The sequence below is a fragment of the Stenella coeruleoalba genome (genome assembly GCF_951394435.1).
Source record: "Stenella coeruleoalba genome assembly, chromosome: 14".
NCBI classification, from domain to species: Eukaryota; Metazoa; Chordata; class Mammalia; order Artiodactyla; family Delphinidae; genus Stenella; species Stenella coeruleoalba.
Window position 1 is genome coordinate 20,001,463 of NC_137160.1, and position 24,363 is coordinate 20,025,825.

The 24,363-nt window shown below is 37.5% G+C and overlaps 1 protein-coding gene across 1 annotated transcript; it reads left to right on the forward strand.

Moving 5' to 3' along the window:
* Positions 1-269: 269 nt before the first annotated feature.
* STARD6 (StAR related lipid transfer domain containing 6) lies at positions 270-23,919 on the forward strand. Its single transcript, XM_079941925.1, is given in 10 exon segments — positions 270-405; positions 1,037-1,120; positions 2,561-2,654; positions 2,810-2,815; positions 2,817-2,893; positions 12,994-13,120; positions 16,223-16,340; positions 18,677-18,770; positions 22,918-23,049; positions 23,051-23,919. Coding segments are annotated over 8 exon segments (711 nt in total). The 5' UTR covers positions 270-405; positions 1,037-1,120; positions 2,561-2,564; the 3' UTR covers positions 23,118-23,919.
* Positions 23,920-24,363: the final 444 nt, after the last annotated feature.

Below are 24,363 nucleotides of genomic sequence, written 5' to 3' on the forward strand. Positions count from 1 at the left end.
GGCCTTCCTGGGTTTCCAGCCGGCCCCTCACCCTCAAAGCAGACGCGGGATTGGAGGAGGGAGTTTGGCCAGGGATGGGACTTAACAAACTCCTTGGGGACCTTGATTCCCAGGGAACAATGGCAGTGACCCAGCACGGATTGGGAACCCAGTCAGGCAGCCCAGAAACAGGGAGATTATACAAACAGATGTAAAAACCCACTTAACAACATGTGTGAACCTGTCTACAAGGCTGGGACGGGATATGAGTTGCGAAGAATCCAGTTTCAACCGAGTGGTGTATCGGAAAAAGATGCCATCTCAGTGTTGGTTTGTGTTTATTTTCCACTGACCCTATGGGTGAAGATATCCTTGACCATTACTCCATCTGAATATGTTCCAGCTCATCCGATGTTACATCACCAGGTAATACAACTGTAGTCTTGCTGTTTGCTCTTTTCTTCTCTTCACCCTCTCTAGCCCAGTAAGCTTAACCTTCCCTTTTTTTCTTAGCAAATGAAAAAGTCCAGAAGCTACAAAATTTAGTTGAGTGGTTCAATTAAACACATGTTTATTTTGGCAGTAAGTAGTGCTAGTGATTTGAAAATGAGTAAGACAAAGTCCCTGCAGGAAGTTTACATGCTAGTGGTTTGTTCCAAAAATCTGCAATTTCTTGAGCCTTCAGTATCAAGTACGTTGCTGGTAGGAAATAAAGAACCGTGTTATATATGCTGGGACAAGCCCAGGTCAGGGACCAGCCAGGATTGTTAATGGCGTGACCTTAAAAACTTCGACATTTTTATCCACATTCCACATAAGTATCTTTTTAACCTATTCTTTTAAAAGATAATTTCTTAAAGGTTCTTTTTCATTAACATTATCTTTAATGTATCTCTTACTACGTTTTTCCTTCATTGAGGAAAGATATATCAAATGTTTCCAAATGAGTACATAGAGTGTAAATAAAGGACACTGAGAAAATATTAAGGAAATTATCAAATATATTTACCTAATTCATGGATCAAAATAATTCTACTTCCACTTCATTCCTTCACAGGTTGAAAGCTATGGAGATCTCCACAAGGATTTGGAGAAGAGTCCTAATAATTATTAAAATTCTGGACTAGATCTACTAGGAAAGGTGAAGTAACCATGAGTCTACTAGGAAGGAGAAATTATAATGGTTTACTAATGCTTTTCAAATATACATGTCAACTACGTGCTGTGCCTTGCTGGAGAACTAAACACGAGAAAATAAATTTATGATCCCACCTAAAGGCCTTTAGGTGAGAGCTAAGGAAGACGTGTGCTGATAATTAAACTTTAAGGTTTATTCAGGCAGGTCTTAGGAGAGTTTTTTTTTTAAGGTAGATTTAAATGTGTCCATTTTAAGAAAAAAAACTAACTTTTTGATCACCAAGAAGGGGCCTGACACTGTTTCAATCACTTCTACGTATATTAACTCACTTAATCCTTACAATGACCCCATGAGATAGGTATTACTATCCCCAATCTATAGAAGTGAAAATTAAATTTCAAAGTTTAAGCAGTTTACTCAGAATGATAAAGCTGGTGGTGAGTGGCAAAACCAAGATTTGAATCCAGCTCTGTGTTGTCATATTCTTTCCACCACACCAGCCAGCTTCCCTTAATTGAAAACTGGGTGATGGGCCAAAGGACCAATGAGACTCCACCTTCCTGAGCTCATTCAAAGCAGAAACAGCATCTTACTCAACCTTTTTTGCCACATCTACCACAATATCTAACCCTTAGCAAGGATTTAGTAAATGTGTTTGAGTTGAACTGATGTGAATTTGATCCTCTCTGAAGAGGTAACATTTAAGCAAAGACACCAATGAAGAGGAGTCAGTCCTCTGAACATATTGGGGAAGAACATTAAAAACATAGGGAACAGCAAGTACAAAGACCCTGAGGTAGGAAGTTGCTTGGTTGTATTTGGGGAACAGCCAGGAGGTCAGTATGAGTGGAGCTAAGTGGGAGAGAAGGAGACAGGTAGGAATTGTCTTTGGAGAGGAAGGCAGGGGTCAGATCATTTAGTGCCACTGCCACTCACTTTAAAAAGATGAATTCCCAGTAACACATGATCAACAGATTATGCTGCTTTACAAGAGAAAGGAAGCATGATTTAGCTGTTAGAAATAACAATTTATTGAATAACTATTATGTGCCAGGCAAAGGGGTAAGACATTTAAGTGCATTATTTCATTTAATCCTCATATCAGTTCTACCAGGTTAGCTATTGTCCCAGCTTTACAACTTGAGAAAATGAGGAAAGAGAAATATGAAATAACATGGTTCACAATTAGTCTGTGGCAGAGACGATTTGACCCAGGTCTCTTTGACTCCAAAGCCAAAGCCTGCTCTTTTTACTATATCACATTTTCTCACTTGAAAGACTATGAATAAAAAGGAAGAGATTCATGCATGCATGCATTCCAAAAGTAGTTATTGTTCATTGCTATGTGACAGACATAGAAATAGTATTAAAATGTAACACAGCATTTAAAAAAATTTTGTATGATTACATTCTCATCAGTCATTTGTTTTTAAAACTTTGCAGGTAGATGGACTATAAGGCACTTGCCCAACAAACTGCTCAAGAAATTTTAGGTTACTATCAAGATACATCAGGCTGGAAAGTGGTTAAGGCTTCAGTAAGAAGAGAAGTTAAATATGTTTCAAGAGTTTGTTTTTTAATGAGAAACAATTCATTGCAAAGACATTTTTAAAAATATTTTCTTCTACAAACCAAAAAAAAGTTTTTACTTTTGCTTTATTTTTTGTTTTTCATTTTTTCTGTATCTGACAGTTAATTTATTTGTGGATTTTTATTCCCCTTTGAGAAAAAGTTAACTGTTTCCAGCAAGGCTTCTAAGAAATTCCATGGAAATCTGTAAGTACAATCTCCTATTTACAATCATTGTTTTGAATTCAATGACATTGATGTATCTAGAGTTCAATGCTACTTCATTAGCTATAAAACGTTATTTGGTAGTGAACAGGAAGTAGAAATTAATTATAAAGTCACTTGTTTGAAATGTAAAATTAATAAAATGAGCAATATGTACCATCTAATTTCCAAATCGGAAGACAATCAGAAAAGAAAATCACTTCTAGTGAATAATTCACTAAGATAGGAAATTTCCACTTCAAGAAATAATAACTATAAAATTAGATTGATATTTTCTTTCTAACAGTATTTCGTGGTCTTTTAAAACTTCACCTTTCCATTAAATGAACCACTTAAAGACAAAGTTTATTTTCCCAATATATTCCTCTTGCTAACATATATGATTTATTCTGTAAGCTGCTTTTAAGGATATTTTTGAGGATCCTGTTATTTCAGATACAAGTACTCTAAGGGAAATTGTGCTGACATCTTTAACCTTCTTTTTAAGAGTTGTTCCTTTGTTGCTCGTGATATCACATTAATGCCATCAGATCATCATATGCTATTGAGAAAACCAAATATTATTTAGTTTATTTTTGAGGGGTAGGGATCCACTCCTTCTTTTCACTACTCTGTTTTGTGCTTATTGCTCTTTTTTTCATCTGACTATAATTATCTATCTTGTGCTTCATTTCAATTTTTTTACTGTAGGACAAAGCTGGTATACTTTCTCCTATTCATTTTAATAATTATCAGGAAGGTAATCCCTACCTTTGTAATCTAAATAATTAATGATTCTAATGGTGGCACTTGAAAAAATAGATTGAGCAGGGAATGGGTAACGTCAAGCCCAGGCACACTATGGGAATAAACTTTTGGATGTTGTAGTTTTTTGGTGCCTTCCAGGTCAGACCAGTGTGGACAGCAACCTATGCCTCAAAGAAACCTTGGAAGGTATTTATTCTACAAATACTTGCTGGGTACTTTTATACAAGGTGCTCTACACAATGCCTAGAGCCATTCAAAAAATAGCCTCAATAAGGCTGTTTTAAAGCTTTATTCAAATTTTTCATCAACGATATTGTACTCTTACATGCCATACTACGCAGACAAAAAAAATTGAAACTTTTTGCCCTTGCTTTAAGAGAAATTTATATGCACTGCATACTAGTTTATTTATTAATACACAGTAATATCTTATCCCAAATCTTAGTGATTTAACAGACACTGTCTCATGGTTTATGTCATCAGGAATCCAGGTGTAGCTTAGCTTGGTGCCTGTGCCTCAAGGATTCTCACAAGGCTGCAGTCACGGTGTGGTCTGGGGCTTAGGTCGCATCTGAAGGCAGCTCTGCTTCCAAGCTCACTTACACAGTCACCGGCAGTCAGTTCTTCGTGGGCTTGTTAGACTGGGGACGTCAGCTACTTGCCAGCTCTAGGCTGGAAGCCTTCCTCGGTTCTTGACGTATGGGCCTCTCCATAGGGCTATTCACAAATGCCAGTCTGCCTCCCTCAGAGGGAGGGATTTAGGACAGAGCCAAAGAAAGAGCAAACAAGATAGAAGCCAGGGTCTTTCTGTAACCTAATCTTGGAAGGGACCACCCCCCCATCATTTTGGCAGTATTCAGTTTATTAGAAGTGAATCACTAGATCCAGCCCTGACTCAGGGGAAGGGGATTACATAAGTGTGTCAATACCAAGAAGTGGAGTTCACTGGGGGCCATTTTAGAGGCTGCCTATCACACGATGATTTTGGCAAACTCTCTTTTAATTCTTTTTTACAGTTGAACTATCATCCAATAAATATCAAGCACAGCTTCAAAATTAAGACTGCTAGAAGATACACACATCTCAATTTTGCATGCTGCTTTTGTCAAGCACGGCCCACTGACCCTTCTAAGTTTAGCATGTTTATGTACAGAAGGAGAGTGTGACTGGAGCAGTTAATACTTTTCAAAATATCTATATTATTCTAAATCAGCTGGGGCAGATATTTAGGTTCTTCCAAAGGAAATCAATCTGAACATGTTGATCAGGTTGGTCTGCCTCAGTCGAAACGTTTACCTCCCCCAGCTTGGAATGAGAAGAAGGTGAGATTGCCGTCAAATAAATCAAGGGAAAAGGCTAGGGAAGCTTAAAATTTTCCCGTACTTCAAGCTTCACAGTTTTATTTATAGGGTTATAAATAATCAAAGCAAGAAACATATGCATGTTAATTTAGACTGGACAACCAAGTGTAAACATTGCACACTTTGGGGTTATGTAGCATGGTCTAATATGGTTTGCCAAGCTAGTGTCTGGGAGAAATTATCCTTCAAAATGCCCTGTGGGAAAAATGGGTTGCATTGTCAAGTTTTTCAAAACACTCTAGACTATTTTCTCTTCTCTAAGGTTCGGAGAAGTCCTAAAGTAAAGACATCTGTCCAACTGTAATTCAGACTCTTCCAAATGTTTTCAACAAAGAACATGCTTGCAAAACATTGACCTAGATAGATAATGGGTCACTCATCTCAGATTTGGATTCTAATAGAAGCTCTAATTGACTAGGTATGTACAGAGAGAAGTGATTTATTTTTCATTATCTCCCTACTATTATTCTCTCGCATCTCATGGATTATTTCAGTAACTTCCTAGTGGATTCCTCATATATACCTTTACTCAACTACATCCTATTATTCACACAATGGTTAAAGTAGATTTTTGAAATATAATTCAGTGTTGCTCCCCTGCCTAAACTCTTCTAAAGGCTTTATTATGCTCTGCAAGGCACTATCTGGCCCCCACCTACCTCTCTGGCCTCTCCTACCACTGCATCTTTGCTCTCCTTATGCTACAGCCACGTAGGACTACTGTTGGCACGAATGAACATCTCAGAGCCTTCGTAGTTGCTCTTTTCTTGCCTAGCGTGCTCTTCACCCAAATGAAGGCTGATGTCATTTTTGTTTTCAAGATCTCAGCTTCATTGCTTCTCTTCAGAGTGACCTTCCTGGCCAATTGGTCAAAGTTCTCAAATACACCAAACCACCGTTTACTACCCTATTCTGCTGTTAACCTTCTTCATAGCATCTATCACTAGATGAAATTTATCTTCTTCATTTGTTGTCTTATTTATTACGTCTCTCTTATTAGAATATAAACTTGAGAATAGGAACTTGAACAAGAAGCAGACTAGAAATAAACTCTTGTTCATCATAGTATCCCTAACACCAGAACAGTGTCTGTCATATAAACACTTAATAAATATTTCCTGAATGAATTTATGGACTTTAGTTATGTTATATTGGCTGCCAAATAGAAAGCATTTAAACATATTTGTTTCCATTATAACTACAGAACAACAACAACAAAACCTGAAGATATTTTCTCAGCACTTTCACCTTTTCTTATTAATTTCCCACCCAAAAAGCTCCTTTTGTGGTTAGCTTTGAGCACTTGCCTATATGCATGAGAAGGGGGCCAGTTCTTTGGTTGGAATTTTTTTCCTTTCTACCCTCAAGAGATGAAATACAGACCTACCAACACACAGTTCAGCTGACACATTCCCCTATGTTCCCTATTAATTCCCCTATTAATCTACTGTATGTCACACACTAAGCTAAATAATTTCATTTTTAAACTTAACCCATATATCCCACAAATACTTTCTATTGCCTGTTGTTTTTCCTGTGTATAGATCACACTTTCCATGTTTCTCTGCATGCATGCCTCACAGTTTTCTTGAAAACTGGACATTTTAGGGAATTCCCTGGAGGTCCAGTGGTTAGGACTCTGCACGTGCACTGCCGAGGACGCAGGTTCGATCCCTGGTCGGGGAACTGAGATCCTGCATGCTGCATGGCTCGGCCAAAATCGATCAATCAATTTTTTTTTTTAATCCTTAAAAAAAAAGAAAACTGAACATTTTAGGTAATATAGCAACTCTGGATACAGATCCCACCCACTCACCCAGGGCTTCTTGTTGCTTGGGCATTTATTTGTTTAGTGATTGGTCTGGACTAATTCCATGAAGTCTGTTCCCCCCCCCAGTCTGCAGCCTCAGATATACCTGCCCTGATTTTTGTCCTTGTTTTTATCTTTCAGCCTGGCATCCTATAGGTCATCCCTAGGTTAACACAAGCCATTATTGGTCACAAGTTGTGCTTAGCACCCAAAACCAGTAAGATTTTTACCCTTTACTGTCAATTCTGTGTGTGGCTTGGAAACTGTTTTCACAGTTCAGAGAGTTTTATGGTTTTGCCTTGCATGTAGCCAGGGGGCCGGTAGCTTGGAAGTTGTGTCACCAGTCATTCCCCAGAGGACATAGCCTTGGGGTGCACACATTCTTCCAAACCACCAGCGATGAGTATGATTTTATTTTAAAGTGGTCAGAATAGCTTATTGCTCAGTCAGTGATGACTCAGAGATTATGCTTAAGTCTCTTGAGCCAGTAAGACTTCAGCCCTTCGCTACTTAACCTGTGTATGGCTTGGGGAATGCTTGCAAGTCAGTGAAGCCACATATTGGACTGATTGCTCCTAAGTAGGGGCAGCCTAGCATATCCAGCGTGATTTGTCTGAGTAAGGACAGCCTAGTACAAAGCTCCCGTTGCTTCTCGGTTAGGGACAGCCTGGTACGTCACTCTGAATGTTCCTTAGTAGGGGCAGCCTAGTACACCCACTCTGATTTCTCCTGAGTGGGCAACCTCGTATATCTACTCTCATTACTCTGATTAAGGGCAGCCTCACATTCACTCTGATTGCTCTGAGTAGGGACCTATGCACTAATACACTGAAGCCAAGTAACACTTCTGCTCCATGAGTAAGTGGGTAGCATAGGGGAAGGATGGTACCATGACTTTCTCAGTTTGCTCCTGTTATTCTAGGGGTGAGGGGCAGTTTAGGCCCCAGGATTCGCAGCCTACTGTGCCTTAAGCAAAGCCCTCACCCTACCAGTGAGATCAGGGTGTCAGGAAACCCTAGTCTTCTGAGCAGTGCATGCGGGGAATAGAGCTTCTACAACATGAGCTGAGAGTTTCGGTGATGAGAGATGTCAGTGTCCTGCTGATCCCAGGATGAAACCATAGCCCTAGCCTGGATCTCGTGGGGAGAGGGAGCCCCTGTCTTCTAGTCTGCACCCAGCTGGAGCAGAGCTACCATAGAGGGAGGGGGGTGGCTGGAAGGAGGTCGTGGCTCAGATGCTACAGACTCTGACTTTTCCTACCTAGATTTAGTAGATTTTCTTGAATAAATGTTTCTTCATTTCCTGTGTGCTGTTAGGTCAATTTCTAGGGAATTTAAGTAGTTTTTAAAAGTAATGTTCACCAGTTCAATGACTGTAGAAGAGGGTTTCCTTAGCTCCTCACATAGCCACTCTGGAAGTCCCACTCCCAACTCTAATTATCACATAGGAAATGCCAAAAATAAGATCACTAAAAAGCCTATCATCTTACAGGTGCTTCCCCAGGTTTAAATTTCCAGTATGTAAAAACAGGCACTTTCCACTGTTTTTCTCCTCCCTTATCCTCCTAGTTTACTGTTCAGCAGTACTCATTCACAGAAGCCATAAAAGGCTATAAAATGATTTAGAGATGCATGCTCAAATTAGCATGTTGAAACAAATGCACATTTACTAAAAGGTGTTCATTGCTTCATGAAATAATGATCTGTAAGAAACATAATTTCATGTATCAATTATCCCACATACCAGCTAAAGCTTGTCAGAAACTGTGAGAGACAAGAGAGAATAATTAAAATATTTTTAATTTGACTTGGTCACTTTATTCATAATGAGCATGAAGCTTTATTATAGATCTTAGTAAAATATCCAAAGAACCAATCATTTTAATGATCAATAGATATAAAAATATAGTTCTTAGATTCAAATATGACAAAATTGATATCTCTGAAGAGTCTTGAACACAGTAGATACTGAATTGCTCATTCAATGATAGATTCAATTATTCAAGACATAGAGATGTTTTATGTTTTCAAAGAGGCATTATATTTACATATTTTTTAAAAGCCAGTAACTCCAATACACCTCTAACTAGTGAATTAAGATAAGGTATTTTTTTTTAAATATAGATTTTATTCATTTTTTAAAATTTGGTTTGTTTATTTTTGGCTGCGTTGGGTCTTCTTTGCTGCCCACGGGCTTTCTCTAGTTGCAGCGAGCGGGGGCTACTTTTTGTTGAGGTGCGTGGGCTGCTCGTTGCAGTGGCTTCTCTTGTTGTGGAGCACAGGCTCTAGGCGCACGGGCTTCAGTAGTTGTGGCATGCAGGCTCAGTAGTTGTGGCTCGCGGGCTCTAGAGCACAGGCTCAGTAGTTGTGGTGCACGAGCTTAGTTGCTCCACGGCATGTGGGATCTTCCAGGACCCGGGCTTGAACCTGTGTCCCCCTGCATTGGCAGGCGGATTCTTAAACACTGTGCCACCAGGGAAGGCCAAGGTAAGGTACTTCTTAACTAGTAACCTACCCTCTACCCAAGACACAACTTTAATTATATTTCATAATCTTATAGGAAGCAAAATAAATAATTTCTGCCTTGCAGTCATATAATACCAATAACTCAAACTTATCTCACCTTTACAAATGACTGGAAAATGAACAATTAGCCATTGAGTAGACAGTCTAAACCAGGAGTTGGCAAGGTTCAGCAAGGTATCTAGACTTATTTAAAATGATGTTGTTCATTCATTATATTCAGTTATTCATTAATCACTTTCTAGGTGCTGGTAGTATAGTGGTGAGCAAAACAAAATGCATATACTTGTAAAGCTTATAATCTTGACATTCTCAAGAAAAAAACCTCTTAAAGTTAATTTTTCATGATTTTATCCAGCAGATTTGCTCCTCAAGGAGTTTTTAGTCTTTGTAAGAGAGAAAAGTACATAAATACCTATAATACAAGGCAGAGTGGGATGACTATCATAAAAGACTCAATATATGTGAAATAATAATGGCTAACATGTATTGAACAGTTAATACATGCCATGTACTATCCTGTAAATATATTAATTTATTCAGTCCTCATGACAGCCCTATGAGGTAAATATTACTCTCTCTACATATGAGAAACCCAAGACTTCGAATAAGTAACCTGCCTAAGGTCAGATAACTGGTAAGAGCTAGAATTTGAAAACAGGTGGGCTGACTCTATATGCTACTCTCCTAACATTTTAACTTTATTGCCTGTGTGTAGTAGCAACTATGAAACATCAGCAAAATCAAATATTAAGTATCTCAGTGTAAAGAACTATGCAGATACAGGTGTAAAGTATTATTAGAATTATTACAAGCCAACTTCTATCAAGAGAGTTTTTAATATGTTCCTGTCTCTTTTAGGGAGCTTCTTTCAAATGTCAGGGAGGCTCTGCAATAATATATGGGTGTGATCAGGCCCTACACATGTGTGGAAACTTGATATGTAACAGATAAGGCATTACAAAAACATGGAAAAGGATGAACTATTTATAATCAGTTGTGCTAACATAAGTGATTATTTATATGTAAAAAGTAAAATTAGATGCTGACCTCACACTATACACAAATATCCATTCCAGGTAGATTAAAGTCCTAATATGAATACAAACTATAAAATTGTAGAAGAAAATGTATGAAAGTAGCTTAGTGATCTTGAAGTAGGGAAGGACATCTTGTAGAAGACATAAAAAAGCACAAACCATAATGGAAAATATTGGTCAATTTGACTATGGTAAAGTGAAACACTTCTGTACCAAAAGAAGTGAAAAGGTAGGCTGTAGCCAGAGATATAATATTTGTAATACACATAATTAATAAAGGATTTTAATTAAAAATATAGAGAACTTCTATACTAAGCATTTAAAATATTATACAAGAAGGATAGCTATCCATATGCATAAAATTTTAAAACAAAGTTTTGAAAGAAAAAAGCGAAATGCTTTTGTAAATTATATGTAATGTGTGTACTGTTACTTAAAGTTAAAAATCGAAACTTCCTCTCCGAAATAGAAGAAACAAAGCAGCTGATGCCTAAATGTCCTCCATTTCAATATTGTCCATCCCTAATTTTATCGTGAATAACTATGAAAGGGTTTGGGCAAACCTTCCAAAAAGAGCTTCAGCACATTATTCCCCTTCTTACCTTGATTTTTTTTTTTTTTTTTTTGCTTTCTGTCTCTTCAACACTTATCAAACCATATAATATTTTTTTGATTATATGTCTGACTCTCTGCTAGGCTGAAGTATATATATAGTTAACCCTTAAACAACACGGGTTTTAGCTTCGTGGATTTTTTCTTGATAAATACATATTACAGTACCGCAGGGTCTGCAGTTGATTGAATCTTTGGATGTGGAACTGTGGATATGGAGGAACCACAGATACATAGATCCGACTCTAAAGTTATACACGGATTTTTGACTGCATGAGGCTCAGTACTGCTAACTTTCATGTTGTTCAAGCGTCAACATAATAAATAGTAAATGTTTGATCACTCAGTCAATAAAAGAATGCTATTAAAAGATTAAGGGTAGTCATTATCAGTAAATATATAGTAAGTGCTTAATAAAAGATACCTAATTCGATGTTAGTTAGAAATACAAAAAGGTCAAAAGCTCTTTATCCTCAAAATTTACAATATAATTAGAGAACAGATTAATAAAAAAAAGCAATCTAGGGAGGTATATACAAACCCCTTAACAATAGTTTTGTGCTTAAATTTTAACTGTTTTATATCTGCCTTCTTTTTCAAAGGACCTGATAATTATTCAGGTTGTTTTGTCACTGTCTTCTATAGAGTTTAATAATAAGCTCTTAAAAACTTTGTAGATCTGAAGGAAGGAAACCTTACATACTAAGAAAATTTTAGGATATCTCACAGAGAAAACTAGGGACCAGTTGAGCTTTTAAAGAGAGACTAACATACAAAAAAATAGTCTAATGATTTACTTGTTTACCAAATCATAAAAACAAGGTTCAGAGGAAGAACTCTTCATAAATATAACAACTATTTTCTGTAATAATAGCATTTAGTTTTTACCTCACTTCCTCCAAAAATTTTAACTTTTTAGAGGTTTAAAATTTTGATTTTACCTAAACCTATCTCCTTAGTTTAGAAAGAATGATTAACAGAGAGAGAAAGTATGGCCAATATTATTCAGATTTCATTTTCATTTAACAACCTACTGCTAAATTGTGGGTTTTAATCCAGTTTTCTCACATTGTCCTAACTTCATTGGTTGTGATAGCCCAACCCAATTCTATTGATGGATTAACATAAAGGTTAGTTTCTTCTCCAAATCTTGACATGTGAAAAATAAATGAACTTCAGAAGTCAATGTCTATAAATGGAGTTTAATTGTAACACAAGAGTGCCCATTATATATTGTCTATGGCTGCTTCACTGATACACTAGCAAAGTTGAATAGTTGCAACATAGAACATGAAGCTTGCAAAGCCTAAGTTATTTACCATCTGGCCCTTTACTGAAAAGTTTGCTGACTACTGCTTTAGACCATATTACATCCTTCAATTAAGAATTAAGGCCACAAGATATTGCACAACCACACAAACTTCTCATCAATTACTGTTGACTTATGATAAATACAGTAGGTAAATGTTTATGAGAAAGAGTTTAGAAAAATTCTAAATGAAAGTAGCCCCTTTAAAAAGACAACTATAGAAACATTATAAACAAAATTTGTAGAAAAAATAATTTATATTAATTATTACACTGCATATTTTTATAAACTGGCTACTTCCAATTGAATATTAGTTTTCTTTTTTTTTGTTTTTTTTTTGCGGTACGCGGGCCTCTCACTGTTGTGGCCTCTCCCGTTGTGGAGCACAGGCTCCGGACGCGCAGGCTCAGAGGCCATGGCTCACGGGCCCAGCCGCTCCGCGGCATGTGGGATGTTCCCGGACCGGGGCACGAACCCGTGTCCCCTGCATCGGCAGGCGGACTCTCAACCATTGCGCCACCAGGGAAGCCTGAATATTAGTATTTTAAATTGCTGATATTACCTTCAAGTTTTCTTTACATTATTTGCTAAATTAGTGTGCTTTATACTGTGATAGCATTATATTTTCAACTTAGACTAAACTTATTAAATTTTGAATTTTCTTTATTTTGTTAACTATAGATATCGTGTTGAAGGAATAATTCCAGAATCAACATCTAAACTACCTGATTTCCTCTACAAACCTGAAAACAGGGTCACATGGGACAAATCATTGAAAATGTACAGCATGGTACAAAAAATTGATTCGGTAATTTACTGCTTAATATTGGACTTTCACTGTATGAGTACACTTTTAGTTTGCTATCTTAGTGATTTGAGTTTATTAAATCTGTATTATGTGGACACTTTGTATTTTACAGGTTCAAATCAAGTTGAAATTTTTATAAAAAGCTTAAAACTTCCTTCTTTATTAGTCAAGAGTTCAATTCCAATTACCTTTATTCTGTTTTAAATGAATACCACATTCTGAACTTGGTCAGCTCTCCTGCAGATGTGTGCCTTCGGTTACTGAGGCGACTGAACTCATGGATTCACCTCCTCCATTAGGTGGAATAAAAAGATTAAGCATGCCTTGTTGATGGGAAGTCAGTAGATTTATCTTAGTCATAATACACTAGATAACAGGAACATCGCAGACACTTACTGTAAGGACTTAAGAACAAACAGCATGTGACTTTTTTAAAGAGTAAGTGTGAAATAACATTATATTGTGGTTTTAGAAACACTTTCAAATACATTATCTCAGAAATGAAGAGGGAGAATAAAAACAGAAAAGAAAAATATAGGTAATGGACTAGAAATCTAAAGTCATAGAGGTGAGAGAAAGAAAGACAGAATGCAAGAGGCAAATAGGGCTTAAAAGGGGAGAGAAGATCAGGGTGAGGTGAGGGTAGAGTGAAAGCTCAGGAGGAGAAAAGCATGAATGAAATGAGAAAGACTGTTAGCTGGTAGAAAGAAGGAGGAACAGGAAGAAGACAGGAGTGGGGTGGGGGATTCTGAACTCTGGTACAGCACAGTATAGGTCTGACACTTATTAAGACTGATAGACTTCACGGTATGTAAATTATACCTCATAAGCGGCTTTTAAAAATTGAGTCCTACTGTTTGGCTAATAATAACTTTATTAGAAGGAGCTGGTAAATGTGACTGTTGGAGTAATGCAAACTTAAACAGTTGCATTGGTAAAATTCCACATCACTGAGTCTTTGGTTCTTAGAGTCTCCAAGCCGCATTTCACTCATCAAAACAAATGGCCCACATATCTGCCATCACCTTATCATGTATTTAGAACTCTGTAGGTTAACTTTACCGCCTTTTATTAAACTGATTTTGAAATCTGGGATGGGGGTGAGATTGTAGAAAAGCCCAGAAAGGTAAAGCAGTTTCATCTTGTAGAGAGGCCTTGAAGTTCTTATCCACAAAGAACGCCTGTCCGTGACCTTCTTGGGATTTGAACATGGCCCATCACAAATGAAAATCCAAACAATTGGACTGTTTCATTCATGATTGTATGATACTAATTATACAGTTTCATTAGCATTTCAGATATTTCTGCTGTTGCTGCAAGTCAGCTGTAATAATGGAAAGTATACTAGGTTTGGCATCAAAAAACTTGAAAACATAGAGGAATTTTGTGATTTGCCCAAGGTCACCACAGCCAATGTATGGTATAACCAGGACTTATACCTGATCTCCTCATTCCAAATTTGATGCCTTTTCCAGTATACCACAGTATCTCTGAATCACATTATACTGTGAGAAGAATTAGTCTGCCTTGCAGTGAATGTTTGTAGCATTCACTTCCAGGGGTGCATTTTAATTGACTCATTCACCCCATTGGTGAGGAAGGGATTCCTGCTCTAGGGTTATGGTGGTGGTCAAACACATGACACCAGCACTAGACAAATGAGATCCACAGCACTTTGTTAATCCTTAATCACAGCCCAGGAAGGACTGTTAAGACTTTGTTAAATTAACATTTGTTAGTGGAGCACAGGGTGCCAATAGTGAGCCAGGTTCAACAAATGACCACAAGAGAAATTGAAATAGAGAAGTTTATTACTCACAGGTCGAGGAGGAAGTGTACAGCACGCCTAAGGGCCCCATGTGGGGAGGTCAAGGCAGGCTGCAGACAGAGAGAGGCAGGACCTGAGGCACATGCCTTTATTAGTGTCTGTGGGTGGAGTGCTTTGGGGTTCCTGGGCTAAGCCCAGATTGATCAATTGGAACCAAAAAGAGCAGGGTTTTGGTAAGCTCCACAGGGGGCATCTTACCTAAGGTGCTCACAAGGGGAAGGCCCTGGGAAGTGGGAGAGACAGTTGATCAGAAGCGCTGTTGGGGAAGTCATATCAGGAACTTACATTTGCTTGTGACTCTGAGGGCTGTTATCTGGGGGTGTCCTTACATGAGAGGACTAGTGTTAGTTTAAGGCCCCTGCAGGCTGCTCGGACAAACAAAACGGATACTGAGGCAGCAGTACATGGAGTAGCTTAGCTAAACTCTCAAGGATGCACCATGTCATGCAGTGTGACGTGGGAGCTGCACTCAGGAACAGAGTGAATAACTAGGGGTTGTGCAAGGCAGGCTTTGTAGTATCAAGAGGTTGAGGTGACCCCTGATTCCTGCAGGAGGATCTGATTGGTTGTTGGAATAATTCTGCAGGGTAGCAGGGAACTGAAATGCACTACTCAGGTATAAGTAGGCATTGTGTCTGATCCTGCTGATAAGGAGGGTTGTTGGACTAAGGGTTCTTATCTGTGGGAACAGAGTGGGGAGAGGAACTTGCAGTTAGGCCATTCACCACCCTCCCAGTTTTACCAGATGTCAAAGCAGTGCATATATTGGCCTTTAATTTTAGGCCTTACACCACAAGCTGCTAAGTCAATATATTTTTCAGAATATATTACCTAGTCAGTGTGGCGTAGTAGACACAATATTGTACTGGAAATCCAGGTTCTAGTTCTATACATATCTCTAGTTCTACATGTAATTTAATGTTAGGCTTCAATTTCTTCATCAAAAAATTCAAAGGTTAGATAATATCAAGATTCCTTTCTGATTCTGTCACACTTATGATTATATTAACTCGTGTTAGATATATGATTTGCAAATATTTTCTCCCATTCTGTAGGTCACCTTTTCATTTTGTTGATAGTTTCCTTTTCTGTGCAGAAGCATTTTAGTTTGATGTAGTCCCACTCGTTTATTTGTGCTTTTGTTGCCTTGCACTTATAATTATACATCTACTGTTTCTTTAACTGAAAATGCAAGTTGACTCGGTGATAAATTCTTAAAACCTCAAAGCCCTGCTTTTTCCAAATACAGTCCAGCCTTATGCAGTTTGTTTCAGGACACATTCATATGTCATACCATCACACAAAGTTTTGCCATGGGCTCAATATCCCCCCGAGACTTTATCGACTTAGTGTATTTGAAGCACTGCGAAGGGAATATCGATATTATCAGTTGTAAGTTGAAACATTTTGCCCACACTTTGGAATTACTGTGAGTCATTAATAAATTTTTTTACTTTTAACTCACAGTTTGAAAGAAACAATATTTTCAATTAATTATTTTTGTATTTACTTAGTGAGGCCAATAAATGCATGTTAATATAGATAAGCCTGAAGTTTTACCTAATTCTAGAGGTGCCATTTATATCATCGTCAATGATTATGGCATCTCCTGGCCTTTTTGCAGCATATACCCTGCAGCGCTCAGTGTAGCTAGATACTTGCAGGCTAAAACGTCACAGTATACATTATAAAACTACTAAGAAACAAAATTGATCTTTGGATATATACTTTTGTATTTAAATTACATAGAATGGGTATATCTAGAAACTGAAAAAGCTCATGAAGAAAATTTCAATAGATAGGTGTTTTCATAAATGTGCTTATATTTCTTTTAAAAACTGGAGGTTTTGATATACCCTTATCCACCCCCCGGCAAAAAAAATGTGTCACTCTGTAAAATACAAATACATAACCACTTCCTAATTTGCGTTATTCACTTAAAACATACCAGTTCACACCCCAAAGATCTTTGGACTCCAAGAACTCAAGATAAATCATGGTGAAGGGACTTTGGTAGGACAATGACCTAGAGCCTTTTTTTCCCCTGTAATTCAATTTAATCTCACTATTCCTATGTGAATAGTTTCCCCTACTGTAAACTACTTGGGGAGGGACAGTTCAGTGTTGTTAATTATTATTTTCGAACAAGGTTGCAGTTACTTTGATATATCTGTAGGACTCTTAAGTTTCTGAGTCCAGGACTGAGTCATTGCTCTGCTGATAGCACTCATGTGCACAGTTAGCTCTCTTGCCCATACCACTGGGGACTGCTGTTCATCACTTTCACATATTCGTCTCGTATAGTTTCATACAGTTGTCATTTAGTCATCTCATTTTTAAATGAGGGCACATAAAAATTTATTCACTGCCTATAACACAAAATACTGTCCATTTGAATCATAGATCTGTTATTATCTATATTTTGAAAGCATTCAATTTGTATCTCATTTTTAGTGGTCAGAGGGAAGGTAAAAAATAAGTATGGAAGATAAAATCAATAAATAGTTATAATCAGTCATTCAGTGATCACTACTGAATTTGCTTTAAGTGATTTTCTTTGAATGAGTTTTTGATGATTACTGATAGTTTTCTTCTTAATGTTTCTGTTGTTGTCTAGCTTACTGTGTATCTTGCTTTGAGCTAAATATTTTGCATGCATTTTCTCACCAATGAGGAAACCGAAGTTCACAGAAATCAAGTTACATAGCTAATAAGCAGCTCAAGTCTTTCTGATTTTCCAAAATCTGTACTAACTACCATACTGTGTGCCTCACAAAAGACCCATACTTGTTTGTGGAATATAACAAAATTTTAAAAAATAAAGACAAATATAATCTCCATATTTTAAACAGTGAAAAAATTGTTAATATCACTTCTGGCAGTACCATTTTGCCAACATAATTGGCTCTGTTAAGATGATGAAACAGGTCATGAAAATGGGAAATTGATTCCACCACATTTGTCTCCTAAGCTAGTCCTAAGCTAGTGCTTAACATTATATTTCTACAGAAGTGATTGCTTATGTTAAAATCACATAGGAAAATTCTGACAAAAGCAGGATTCAGTTGCACAGAATAAACAAATATATTCTGTTGCACAGAATAAACAGTTGCACAGAGTAAACAAAAATATTTGGAAGAGTATATATAATTATCATAATCATGATCAGATGACCTCCCTTCTAACTTCACATACAATATGCAGTTATGCTGCATAATTCCTAAAACAAAATCTACTGATTTTTAATTATATATTGAAGTTGGCTACAGGGAATTGGCAGAAAGGGGCATTTAAACTACTTGTATTGACAGACCAAATAACTACATCAAATATTTTATTTTAAAAATTTATAAACCAAAACATCTATAAACCCACTATCCTAATAGAATAGTCTCTTTCTTTGTGATTTCTGCTTCAAATCTCAGAAAGTAATTGAACAATACTTTTAACAGTTTTTCCTGTACGTGAAAGATAACAGCATCTTTCGAAGTTCTACATGAAAAAGTGTGAGAGGACAATAGTGATCATACTGATATTCTTTCATTTTTGGCCTGTGTACACATTCAAATGTGCAAACATACATACATATGTATAAAACTAATGTCACTGCTGATAATAACTAAGTTAAATCAAGTGCTATGTCATACACTTTTTAAAATATGCTACTGGAAACAGAATTTTTCATCTTTGTGGAATAAGTTTCATTTTAATTTTTTTTAATCACTTAGCTACTAGTGTGGATTTTCCAGCATATCCTCCATCTTCAAATTATATCCGTGGTTATAACCATGCTTGTGGCTATATGTGTTCACCTCTGCAAGAGTAAGTCTTATTTCCGTATATTTATTTTTTAACAGTTTTTTAGTTCAATTTGTAATTTGTTAACTAACTCACCAGAAATATGTTCTGGTATATTCTGCTGGGAAAAAAATTGCCCCTAAATACAATTTTTAAAATAAATTTTTAAGTATTTTTGTCTTAAGTATAATCAGAATGGATAATTCCCTATGAAGTATGATTTGAGGTTTCTGGCACTAGTCACATACATACAGACATCCTCACCCCCTCCTATTAACCTTAACCTGATGTTTTATGTTTCTCCATTAGAGTCACTTCTGTGAATTATTAGGGAATTTTTGCAAATTAAAAATAAATTCTCTAGAATTATAATGCAGTTACGTTTATCAGCAATGAATGCTTTACCTTGAATAAATTCTTTCCAATGGACTACCTACTGAGAACAGATACCTGCAGAATGAGACATCCAGTAGGTAAATTCAGAAAGGGAAGAGCTGGAGAAATTAGAGTCACTGCCCACAGGTGGCCAGCCTAGGGCCACTAACATCCAATACACATAGTCTTTAAATGCCTATATATTAATTCAATGTATATCATTCTACAAATTCGTTACATTTTAATTTTTGGTAAATGATTTTATATTAAATAAAAGATGTCGACACATAGAAACAGGTGTAAAACTTTATAGTGGTCAGATATAAACCACTCAATATGAGAAAAATATTTTTGTGAAGGAAGTCAAAATAAAATTACATTTAGACCCGTACTCCTTAATATTTTCTCTACTGAATTAGAGAACTAAAAGATAGTCACAAATATTTACATTAATGGACAGGATCATTGATGCAGATGATGATGTTGATGACGATATGGCCTTTCTGCCCATCCATCAGTTTTGTGTCTATGGCCAGGACTTTATTCTCCACAGCAGGAAAGAACAAAACAGGGAAGGATTATTACTCCAAATCAGCTAGGTACATCAGCTGCTGGTGGGGACTCTTGTTGGGGAGCTACACAACCTAAAGTGTGCTTCACAGGCAAAGTCCCCTTCTTGCACCTTGTCACCGTTCCCTTTCCACTGCAAAAAGCATAGGACAAAAGCTCTGATTTAGATATCCCACCTAGGGTGGAAACTCTGCCTAGCATCCTGCTGGAGAAGGGTACTGACAAAAAAGTAATTTTGTACCTTCTCTTTCCATGCAGCCCAAGTCCTATAGTAAACTTATAAAACATAGTATCTGTAGTAAAGGTACTCTACAGTAAATGTTGGAAAGGCTTGGTTAAGTGTGTAAAGCCCTAGTAAACTCAAATAGAGATTTAAGACTATACAAACTGCTAGTGAGTCCAGCCATTTGACACAATGTAAAAATAGTCTAAACTCTGCATAGAGAGGGTGTAAGAATATAGACACTCACAGTTTGTTGGAGCAGTGGTCTTCAAACCCCCCAAGAGAATTTTGTAAAACTGTATACTGCTTTGCACATTTTTAAGTTGATATTAAAATTTTTCATAGCATTATATTAAGAGGGTGCAATGTCCAGCATACTCTAAATCCTGACATTTAAAAAAAATGGTTATATCACCCTTCTAAGTGCATCCAACGGAATCTAAATACCATAAAAACTTGAAACCCACCATTACATTATCAATTTCAAAATACATATAACCTTTAACAGTCAGAAAGTTTGTGTCATTTCTTTTCTTTTCTCCTTGATCCCATATTTTTACTCTTTTTCCCTTGCATAATTTTACCCTAATAGAATATATCTTATGCTTCGGGTTCTTTTATTAATCACTATCTATCTATTTTCAATCATACCTCAGCAAAAATAAGTACCTAATTTTTAAAATTTGTTTTATTTTCTATGACCCCAAGTATCTAAATGTTAAAATATATATATGTGTACTGGTTTAAATTGTTATTACTACACATTGATAAAAATAAAAATATATTACATAGTTGTTCAATATAAAAGCAAATTGTTGGGCTTCCCTGGTGGCGCAGTGGTTGAGAGTCCGCCTGCCAATGCAGGGGACACAGGTTTGTGCCCCGGTCCGGGAAGATCCCACATGCCGCAGAGCGGCCCGTGAGCCATGGCCGCTGAGCCTGTGCGTCCGGAGCCTGTGCTCCGCAACAGGAGAGGCCACAACAGTGAGAGGCCCGCGTACCGCAAAAAAAAAAAAAAAAAAAGCAAATTGTTATTGGAAACACATATTATTAGCAAAACTTAGCACTTACTATGTGCCAGACACTGTTACAAACAATTTACATATACCAAATAAGTCAATTATTTGATCCTCACAATTACCTCATGAAGTCGGTTGAAAAGAAAATGGAAGCCCAGAGAGATTAAGTAACTTTCTCACGGTTACACATAGGTAATAGCAAAGCTCAGCTTCGAACTATGCAGAGTCCATGCTTCTATCAATTACACTAATTTAACTGTAAAAAACATGGGACAAAAATGCTGATCTAGATGTCCCATCTAATAGAATGAGACTATCAAGTCTACTTCTACTTTGCATTTTTATAAAATAAGCATAGGAAACTTTGTTCACATAAATGAGTGAGTTAAAATGGAGAGAGTGCAACCCTAGCACTGTCATTCAATCCCTTGAAATTCTTCTGAGTTATGTGCTGTGAATTACATAGTGACCTATAATCAAAAATTGTTTTTAATGACCTATCAGGTGACAACTCAATTAGATCCTTACATTTTATTGAAAGCAAAGAATTGACATGACTTGGTAAGGTTTTATTACCCAGTCATCTGTCATTCACTTTCTCAATTCACTTCCAATAGATTGAATTTTCCCTTTAGCATCTCAAAGATTTTTATATGCCGGAGTAAAGCACCTTGGTACCATTCAGTATTATTCAGTGGGGAATGACAGGCATCCCTTGGTTCTGTAAAGCAATAGAAGGGTGGTGTGAACAGGCTGGTGGCAAGAGAAAAGCCAGCATCTCCATCAGAGACGTATTCTCAGATCAGTTTAAGGAAAAGTTACATGGAAGTTAGAGATTTGAAAATTTATTCCCTTAAATGTTATTCAGTCTCTCATACCCCTTGGCAAGTCTTCATATACTCTAGTTTGAAGATCACTGGGTTAGAATGTAAAATACTACAGTCTTCTTGGAAGGCAATTTGGAGATAACATTTCAAAATGTTAAATGCACAAAAACTTTGACCCTAGAAACTCAATGTAAGTATTTATAGAAGTGCAAATGGATACATTACAAGATGCTTTATTGCAGCTTTATTTATTTATTTATTTATTTATTTTTGCAGTACACGGGCCTCTCACTGTTGCGGCCTCTCCGGTCGCGAAGCACAGGCTCCGGATGCGCAGGCTCAGCGGCCATGGCTCACGGGCCCAGCCGCTCCGCGGCATGCGGGATCCTCCCGGACCGGGGCACGAACCTGTGTCCCCTGCATCGGCAGGCGGATTCTCAATCACTGCGCCACCAGGGAAGCCCTATTGCAGCTTTATTTACAGTGGCAAAAAGTGAGAAACAACCCCATGACGGTCAATAGAGGACTGGTTAATAGAGTATGAAATACCATGTGCAATCATGAAAAACAATTAAGCTGATCTATATAGATTGACACAGAAAGAGGTGCATGATATCATACTAAGAGGAAAATGAAACTAGTTCCAGAAAAATAAATATGTCTCATTTTTGTAAAACCAAGAATGTACATGTGCATATATGTGGGGTACATATACATATATGTACATACATGCTATCTTTGTATATCCATAGACGATAACCTGAAAAGCTACAGTCAAAGTTATAAATAGTGATTATCTCTGGTGAACAGAGTGAGGGGGAATTGTGAAAATGCTCTACAGTTTAAATTTTCATAAGCATATATTACTTTTATAATTTTAAAAAGTCAATAAAATGACAAAAAGGAAATAACTAAAACTGAAGACTTTAAGATATAGTCTGACTACTTAATATTTTTATGTAAAATAGTTTATTTATGAGTGTGCAACTCACTCTACATTTTGTCCTTCCTTCCTTCAGTAGCTGTTTACACTGTCATAAGCGCTATGTGGGCAATCACTGGCGAATAAGACAAGCTTCCTGCTCCTTGTCAACTTGTACACTCCATAGATAAACTTAAAAATTCTTTATATTTTTTAACTCTTCCTTTGTTTACAGGAACCCAGCATATTCCAAACTAGTGATGTTTGTCCAGACAGAAATGAGAGGAAAATTGGCCCCATCAATAATTGAAGCAACCATGCCTTCCAATTTAGTAAGCTTCCTCCTCAATGTAAAGGATGGAGTAAAGACACAAAATTCCATCAGGACGTGGATGTCATCATGATGGGCATTCGTCATTCCTAAAGAAGAAATGAGGCCATTTAAAATCATGCGTGGCAGTTAACTGCCTTTTACTTCTAAGTCAATATGCATAAATACTGTTACACTATTCTAAACTGTATTCTTGAACAAACTACTGAAGGTACTTTGTGAAAATAAGAGCTCATAGTTGTACAAGAGAAGCATTAAATATAGTTTTTAATCTCATGTAAGAATAATGTTAAACAACACGTGTTCTTAATGCACTTTTATCTTTTGCTTTTTTCCCCTGGAAAATGCCCTGCAAGAAAACATCAATAAGAAAGCATATACAGGCAGAGGTCAGCATTAATTAAAGATTAAAATATATTTTAAATTGTTTTTCTTTCACTTACTGCTTAAATTGATAACTGTAGGAAGCATGAACATAAAAATTGAAAAGAATTCCACTAGAATGTTTGACAACTGATATCTGGAATCTGCAGCTGAATCATGAGTCAATTTTTGGTCTGGCCAGAATGTAGTAGCCCGTTCCTCCCAAGTCCTTCCTCGTAAAACTAGAAGACCTGCACTTACCACAACAGACAAGCATAGGAAGACTCCAGCATAGGTGGCAAGAAGAAGGTGAACTGGCCAAGGACCTGGAGACTTGAGGAATGTTTTAGCCGCGAGTTCTCTGGGTTTCCTTATTGCCATCCATATATTCCAGACAGGGCGCTGCCGAAGCCTCCAACCTGGAACTGCTGACAGGAAAGAAGAAAAAAGAGAGGGGGGAGGCTTTAGGAAAAAGCCTTCTCCTCCTCGCCATAGGAGTGCCCGCAAACAAAAGGGTGGCCCCGCAGAGCACCAGCCAAACACCAACCGAAAAGCTGCACCTACCCCACCGTGTGGGCAAAGCAGAGCGAATCTTCCACCCCACCTCATCTCTGCGGCGCAGAAGCAGGCGGTGGTGCCTGGACACCCCCAGCCTGTGGTGTCGGCAGGGTTGAGCAGGGAGCTCATCTTCCACCTTCCATCCGGCAGAGGCAGGTATGGTGCTTTGATATCCCTGCTGGGGTAGTGTTAGTGGGATTCAGTGGCAGAGTGAGCTTCCACCCGCACCTGGCAGCAGCAAGATTTAACCAGCTAGGTCAAGGAAGAGCTAGTCACCAGTCAGCTTCCCTGATCCTTGGCGCCACCACGGCCCAGCACGATGTGAGCCTCCATCCCCACCCAGCATCAGTGTTTTGCCCTCTGTAGTGTGTTGAATGGTGACCCCAAAAGGTACATCCTTGTCAAATCCCTGGAACCTTGAATGTGACC